The 8795-nt window shown below is 38.6% G+C and overlaps 1 protein-coding gene across 2 annotated transcripts in view; it reads left to right on the plus strand.

Moving 5' to 3' along the window:
• Nucleotides 1-8350, plus strand: part of RAB27B (RAB27B, member RAS oncogene family) — a 45612-nt gene extending 37262 nt beyond the window's left edge. For both annotated transcript variants that reach the window (XM_067545425.1, XM_067545424.1), the window contains one exon: nucleotides 501-8350. In XM_067545425.1, the coding sequence (XP_067401526.1) occupies nucleotides 501-690 (190 nt within the window). In that variant the 3' untranslated portion in view covers nucleotides 691-8350. The remainder of the gene's footprint in view (nucleotides 1-500) is intronic.
• Nucleotides 8351-8795: the final 445 nt, after the last annotated feature.

An 8795-nucleotide genomic window follows, 5' to 3' on the forward strand; every position in this document is an offset into this window, starting at 1 on the left:
AAAAAATAAGATATGAGGGTACCCAAAAGAGGTACCTCATGGCCACTCCTACTTACTTGTTCTTATTGTCCTTTTTTCATTAAAATCAAGAGGCCAACAATTTAAAATTTGTTAAACAGGAATCTACCTATGGAACTCACTGACGCAGGAAATCGGAGGCAAAGATCATACTGTCCACAGCTACATTAAATAGGATCTCAAAATAAAATCTTAAATAGAAATTTAAAATCCTCTTGCTCCTGACAGGAAAAATGTATTCCTATCCCACAATGGATAGCGTACTCCATAACTGTCTACTAGATGCCTTATTGCACCATTTTCCTGAAGCTTCAGATAAAAGCCTCTATTGGAGACAGACCACAGGTCTATACTGGTATGGATCCCTCACCAAGAATATTGTTCAGGGATGTTTGGATCAAGAGTTTTGCCTGGGGGACCCATCTCTCATTTTAAGCCATTTCTAATGAGCCTTTTAACTTTTTATATATCCTACATATTAGCATACCATACTTTGAAACAAGTGCGGCTACTGGGCAAAATGTGGATAAGGCTGTGGAAACGCTCCTGGACTTGATAATGAAGCGCATGGAACAATGTGTGGACAAGACACAAGTACCTGACACAGCCAACGGAGGAAGCTCGGGGAAGCTAGATTCAGCAAAACCAGAGGAGAAAAAGTGTGCCTGCTAGATTTCACCTCTAAACTGTGAGAACCAATAAGAATATTTGATCTGAAAATGGCTGATTTACCACTAAATTCAAACCTGGCCAGGCACAGAAACCAAGTTGTCTTGTGTGGATTTTTGTTCTTCTCCAGAGAACTGAGTTTTCAGAGCGGCTTCTGTGCTGGAACAAATATTCCTGATATGGTGCCATGGAAGATCCAAAAAAAGCCCTCATCTTTATTTTACATGCAATCAGGCTAGATGTTCCCTCCTTCCTTGGAAGGAGAAAATCCTGTTTCTATATGGAGGAAAATAATTAAATTGGACATTGTGGAAAAACTAAAAGGGGGTACCTTCATAGGTCTCTGTATGTTTTAATTGAATCCTGTTTCTTTATACTACTTCATATTTACATCAGAGACCATACATTTGCTAAAGTGGAGATTCAAGTAAATAGAATTTTATGTGGTGTATTAAGAATGATCATCTTATTGCTTGCACAAAGCAACGAATGGTGTGAAGCTCTCTTGACTGACTGAATTACTGATAAGCTAGTGTATGAGGAAAAAGGGGTGTGGCTCTTTTTAAAAAAAAAAGAGGGGGGGGGGAGGAGGTGGGGAAAGAAAAGAAAACCAGGGAAATATGCAACATTTTTTGTGTTGCTAATCAATTATTCAGGAGGTTTAGGGGATAGGAAGGAGATGCTCAAATTCTAGCACTCCAGGGAAAGTAGCAACACTTGCTATTTTGAGGACAGCAGAATGCATTTCATGGAGTGTCTTGCAAATTCCACCATAAGCAAAAGCACTCTTTGCTGGTAAGAAAAATTCAGTATTTGATACCAGACACTAGGTTGTTCATCAGGTAGGGTGTGCAAGGGGAAATTGTGAAATTGTTTTAGAATTGCAAAATTGTATGGCACTTACTGTATAACTTTTTGGAGAATCAGTAGTGGACTGGGGATTCAGCACCTTCAGTAGTTTTGTGATGCTTTGTCTTCAAAGAAGCACAACTTTCTCATACAGAAAATAGACTAGAAAGCGATCCTCTTGTAAAATACTGCTGTGTGGGAATATGGAATGCCAACATATCAAATGTGATCTAACACTAGATGCAGTTGTATTGGTAGAGCCTATAGAAGTGGGTGGTATGGCAGGTAATTAGAATGCACTGCCAGTTGCATTTAAAAAATAGAGCAAGAAGATAAAATGTGAGTAATTTTTTTGTATTGTCTTGATATCTGAGTATGGATGAGAGGGAATGAGAAAGTTCTGCTACAACAACATGTTTCTCATCACCAGCTTATTCATTTAAAGGCAAGGTATACAAGAAAATATTTAGGATTTACTCTGGTGTAGGTTTGGATCTGGTCTATAATCCAAATATATCTTTGCATTCAGCCCATCCTTTCCCTGTATGTAGAGTAACATACTGTTCTTATATGAACAAGTAAGAATCTATCCGCACGTTCATAGGAGTCCATGAATCTGTACTTCCAGACTAATGAAAAATCCCTCCAGGGAAAATATTTCACAGAGGAGCTCTACCAAAGAGCAGAACTAAATTGGTTGGTTGGTTGGTTGGTTGGGGGAGATGGTAGAAGGAAGGCAGACTTCCATTACTTAAAATTTTAAACCAAATGAGGTGTTTTTGTTTGTTTTTGAAGCACTGTGACTGTGAATCAGTAAGCTTAACAGGTGGCCAGTCCAAAAACTGATTCAACACATTTTTTGAAAAATATTGAGTTTACCAGCTGCCTTCATGAATGGGCAGCACACTTCCTGCCCCTCCCTCCCAATGATGTTTACTGAAAGGTGTGGCATGTAGACAACAGGGCAGATGATATGACCATAAAAGTAGCAGTTTTTGTAGGGTGAGTAACCAAATAGCCACTATAAACTGCTTTGGAGAAAAAATCCAGTTTGCCAAGTGTCTAAATAAAGACATACCCTGTACAGCAAGTTCTGAAATACCCACTATCTTTCTATAGCTCGTAAAAAGCATGTTATGCATAAACTTCAATGGATGCAAGAGAGCCTCTGTTACATTACTTAAGCAAAGAATATAAATTGTTAAAGTAGGCTATTTTTAAACTTCAAGTCCAGTCCCATGGAACACATCGAGGGAAATGGGAGTTAGAGGATTGGTTTTCTTCCTTTTATATACTAAATACTTAATTTTTCTATGGGCTGCTCAGAGCTGAGGAATTTGAGATTTCTTTAAAAATACTGACACTGCTTTGTTCAGTTAACTCATCACAGATTTTGGAGGATGATGGGAATGGCTGTAACCTGGGATTTCCTGCCTCTTATTTTTATTTATTTATTTTTTTTAAATCCTCCACCATGTAGAATCAGTACTTTAATTTACACTATCTGGTTTTGCTTATTCAAACAGGGTGAGGAGCCTAGTTCAGAATAGCTGACTTTCTGTACTGAAAGTAAATTAAATTTCTTAAAAGTGACATAACTTGGTGTTTAGACTTGAAGTTGTTAGAGGAGTCTAATGGCTGTTGCCAGCCTAGCAGAGTAATGAGGCAGGGAGACTACTGCATGCAAAGCTGTGAAGAGTTATACCCCCCAAATTTATACCCCCCCAAATTACAAAGCAGCCTAACAATGGTAAATCACCATCATTTAACATCTTCCCTGTTTAGGCCAGAGCACTTGAAAAGTGACTCTTGCACTTGTTATCCAAAACAGATTGCTCTAATCTAGAGCAGGACCTTATAATTCTCCCCATTAAACTCCAGTGCCTGACAACCCATAAGGGAAAGGACCATTGCAGAACAGTTACATTTCCTAACAACAGTTAGACATTCCACTGCCCGAGGGTGGAATGTGTAACAATCACCACTTGCAAGTGGTGACACTGCTTGCATACACGAATTGAGAAATGTAGGCTGTTGAGTGTGGTATAGTCTCTATCGCCTTAAGGTATTAGCTGATCTAAACAGCCCACATCCAGTTTTAACGATCACTGTCTTGCTCCCTGTCATAAATTATTTTCAGATATGGATGTGGACCGGGCTGGTAGCCACCAAACCATAGTTTGGAGGGAGGGTGGAGAAAAATAAATGTGTACTTTATCCCTTCCTTACACTGGCAGACTTGCAGAGCAGTGTTCAATTTATATTAAAAATAAATTCCAATCAGCTACTAATTGCTCTGTAGAACTCCAGATTCACTTTCCTCACAACAAACTGGCTATCTTTAACACATGCCTGTTTCTTAAGTCTCCTCAGCTTGCTTCCATTTCCACACGCCCTTCTTGTTCCTCATAGCTACTGTTTTCACAGTCACATTCTAGTGGAGAGAAGGCAGCGACAGCTGTGTAATAGCCTTTGGGTCTTGATCCTAGGTACTGAGCAGCTGCAATCCTCAATGGGTGATTGAGAAGCTCAGCATCTCATGGGATCACTCCCTTTGAGTCAATGAAGGTATCTCCATTGCTGGCGGTGATGGAAGTGTGAAAGTTCCCATGCTTGAGGTAGTCTAATGGGAGTTACCTTGATGTTGCCCTTTTCAGGCTAGGTTACCGTAAATGCTTATCTTGAGCGCAATCTCTCTCAAGCTCTTGGAAGTGCCTGTATCCAGTGGAACTCTAATGTAGTGAAGCCTTAACCTCCTACCTCTATTCCCTCCCTTAACCACTTCCTATAAGAAAAGAGGTGGCATGACTGCAGTTGGAGTGTTAAGTCGTTTTTTCCCCGATTTCACTAACTGTGCACAGATCCCCTTCAATCTGGTTTCAAGACTGCTGACTTACTGAGCTGACCATGCCGAATGATGTGTGCCGGGTTGTGTCTCACTGTGCACCAGTTAGTTTCCAATCTCTGCATTACAGCTGAGATATTAATAGAATAGTTCAAGACGTGCAAGGATGAAATGGAGAGAACTCAGCCCCTTGCCATGACACTCTTATTTACCTGTTCAGACTCTTATTTCTACATTCTGAACTGCTCCAGCTACAGAATGCAGCAGCTGCAAAACCATTTTTTCCCACTCTTTTGGGAGCACTACACTTGAGCTCTGTCTCCTGTTGGTTTCTCTGCCTTCTCTCCTGGAAATGTGTGCCTTCCTCCAATCTTCCCCCTCCTTAATACCTTTTCTGTAACACTCCTATAGGCGATGATCATCTCTGAGTTTGTAGTTACACATGGTGCTATGTGTGAGCCAAACCTGAGCATGGTAATTACTTAACCAAGCAATGACATGCAGCACCCAAGATGATGATGAAGCCAAACCTATGTAGTTCTGATTTCCAAGGACACACTCTTACTGGGTTTAATGTGATTTCTTTTTTAATTGATTTGAATCAAGCATGTCTTAGGTAGCCCCCAGGCTTCGTAAAAATCAGAGGCCATCAGATTTTTGTCTTACATCTGTTTTCTTTTCATCTCTGTTCATGCTCAATTAACTTTTTGATCTACTATAGTGTCAGAAAATCATTCCTTAACTCCAGGTGCTAATCCATTATTTCTTTCTCATGTACAAGTATTTTGTTGTCCCAATCTCCAGCATGAATGTAAAAGTGTGACATTGCTTAATACACTAAGCATCCACATCTTTGCATGAAGATTTATTTTAGAATGGTAAAAATGAGAATGTATTTATTTATTACAGAAAATAATTTTTTAAATTTCACCCCAGCCTTCAGTTCCATCTTCTGAGATGGAACAACGGGTAAGAAAAATACCAGTGCAGACAGGTAAATATGCTTAGTCATTTTAAGCTTCTGAAATAAGGGGTGCTCTGCTGCGTGAAAACTGCCATTTTGAGAGTTCACAAAACACATGTAGTAAATATTAGACCAGTTTCCTTCCGAGCCGTACCCGAAAGCTGAAAGCCTCTTAGCTAAAGTTACCCTTTTTATCCTCGTTCTCAATTTCCACAGTTTATTTGTTCTAAACTAGTCTTATTTTTTTCATTTAGCCTGAATTTTAATGACGTTCCAAATGGGTCTGTGTAAAACGAAGGAAGGCTGATGTGGTGGCACTTTAACCTGAATGAGAAACTTCTTTTCAAACATAGAAACCATTTCTGCAGAGAGTTTACATTGGCCATGTTTGCATTGCTCAAAAACTCTCAGCCAGTTCTGTGACCAACAGCTTCTTAAATCCTTCACTATCACCTCTGTAATCTGCGTGTTACAAGGCATCCTCTACGGGTGACATCTTCCGCAGTATAGGAGCCCAAACATGGACCCCTGCATCACTTAAATCCCAAATTATAAGGGTTTAAGCAGGGTATAGGTGGTGCAAAGGTTGTCCCATAGGGACATCTCGATGAGGGTTGAGTCTCTCTGTCGCTAAGACTACTCCTAGAAACCACCCCTACATAACAGAGCTGGCATAAAATGTTGCTCAGGTCTTCAAAGCGTTTAAGAATATGCCTAACTTCTTTGCTGAATCAGAAGCTAGAGCAGCTTTATGCAGAGAAGCAGTACTGCCAGAGTAGAATAGCCATAGTGCAAATAATCCTTAAAAATGCAATTGCATAGGAAATCGTTGTTAAAATTGTGGAAGCTTGTGAACAGGTTTGTGGTTTGGTTTTGGTTTTTTTTTTAATCCAGTGATTTGAGAAAAAATTAAATCAGTAATGGGGGGAAATGCTAAAAGCGTATTCATTAGCTTGCTTCAAAAGATTTTTTTTGTTTTGTTTTTACTGATGTCTAGGTAAAGGGTATAGCCAGTTGTCTGTTTGTGGAAACAGCACTGCTGATTCTGAACTGTACCAGGATTAAAACTAAACTCCTCCTGAAGATGACAGCAAGAAAAAGCCTGAACTTAAAATATTTTTTCTACATTTTGTAATTTACATAAGTTTCATAATGACGTAAAGTAATACTAGCTTCCCTTTTGTAAAAGACATCCATGGGTCTAACTTTCAGTGCTAATTCTCTTGTTCTAAATCTGACCTTTTCCACCAAAATTAGAATGCAAAACAAACAAAATGCACAAGGCAAAGAATTTAGCACCAGGGTGGCTGTCAATTTATGTAAGCCCCAGATGCTATCTTCCTTTGAGGAGCATAAATTCCAGATTTCTTTTTTAGAACACATACCCTTTTATGTTTAAAAAGATACTACTCTCTCTGAAAATATATTGGGTCTCCAAATATATTCTCGGATTGCTAATAGCCTAAACATGTCTTTAAATAAAACTTGCCTACATACATATATAAAATTCCTTGTCTATGGTACCATAGATGTTGAAGAAAGAAAGCACTTTTCTGCAGCTTGAAATAAAGACTCTCTCTTTAAAAGGTGGGAAAAGGTTTCCGTTTTTCTTGTAGTGGGTCAAAGGTGCCTCTTCAGCTATTACTCCTATGTTTCCATGACCTGTAGATGAGACTGTTGGATATGCTGTACCAAAAATCCACAATTAAATCACTTGTCTTACAACATGTAGTTGAGAGCCACTGCCATTTTGCTATAGTGCTAATTTTGTAAAATCTGTTGCCTTAGAACTATTTTGTGAAGGCTAAATCTTAAGTATGACTTTGAATATGTAAAAAAATTATCAAAGATTTGTTTAGATTTTAGATATCACGGAGCGAAATAACTGACTTTAGTAACAGATGAGATTTTGATGCTTGCTTGATAGCAATTATTTCAAAACCTGTTTCACTCAAAGTGGAGAGTTCATCTCCTAAAACTAACACTGTAAGGCTTAAATAGATCCCTTCATCAGCATCCAGCCTCTAGATGGATATTTTGGTTCTATGTCTCTAGAACCGTACTTCCAACATGAATCAAACCTAGCTGTCAACTAAGTCTTTAAAGACACTTTTAAAAAAACTTAATTCTACAGTTTTTAATGGAGCCACTTGGATCAGTGGTGCCATAATTGAAGAATCCTGGTAATTAGACAGAAAACAGAAATTAGCAATCACTACTCTAATACAGGTACAAAACACTATATAGAAATTTCAGGCCTCCTTTTGTAAATCCAGCATTGTCCATATGAATCAAGTGAAACCAAGCTAGCACTATTTTGGGTGTATTTTCAACAGGAAAATAAGTTTTCATAGTTGCATTCCTGTCACTAATAGCGTGTAAATCATCTGCTCTACATCCCTCGCTGCAGTACATATAGGACAATTTGTGGACAGGAGCCCGGACAATCTGCTGAGAACCATCCCTCTGGATGTTGGACAGATCTGTTTAGATTTTTTTTTTAAATTATTATTTCTATCTTCTCCAGTTTAGGGAAATACAGATGGTAACTCTTCATTGTGTACTCCCCCCCTTCCCCCCCCCCCCCATACAGTAATCTAATACTATTATTTAGAAAGCCTATCTAAAAGCTGTCAAGCCTCATAGCTCAATAGGGCTTTTAATGTACATACCGTATACTCTGATAAATAGGTATCTTACCAGACTTATTTATGGAAGTTAAATTGTTTTGATTTTGTTAAAGGTACCTATCTGACAAATGCTAATAATGTTTTACTGTTACATTTAAAGGTTTTCTCTGTTATGTTCCCTTAAGCATGTTTTATGTTGGTCTTTGCAACAGATCTGTAAGTGTTATGCCTAGTGATATGAATGTGATTTGAAACTCTTGAACATAGTATTTTTATTATATATGCCCCTTGATAGACTTTGGTGCCTGCATAACAATGTTAACATTATTTTGTTGTACCAACTATGGGCAGCTTCAAAATATATTGTCAAACGATTCTCTGGTGTCTGGGTTTGTAGGGTATGGTCAAGGAATATAATCCTGTGATTCAGTTTCTGCGCTGTTCTTTTCAAAATAAAAATGCATTTTTAAATCAGTTCTACTGGCTATGGGGGAGGGCAGAAAATAAAGCTCCTCTATCAATAAAGTGACCCCACTGTCTAGCGTTTGCAACAGAACGTTTCCTGGTTTAGAATGACTGATCAAGGGAGAAGAGAATGGAACAACTCATTATTATTATTTTACCAGCTGCTTCCTTGTAGTAGGCCCTGATTTTTCACTAAGGGTGAGACCAGCTCGTTACTCTAAATCAATATGGCGGTAGGATCACTGAAAATGACAGACACTATACAACCTGCCCCATTTTGAAACAGAGCATTGTGACATTGAAAGTATGCCTTCTCCAATAGTACACCATGTTCTACCAATTTAGAGAGGGTTGA

This window comes from Emydura macquarii, unplaced genomic scaffold (assembly GCF_026122565.2).
Source record: "Emydura macquarii macquarii isolate MOO-44397 ecotype Brisbane River unplaced genomic scaffold, CSIRO-AGI_Emac_v2 contig_1045, whole genome shotgun sequence".
NCBI classification, from domain to species: Eukaryota; Metazoa; Chordata; order Testudines; family Chelidae; genus Emydura; species Emydura macquarii.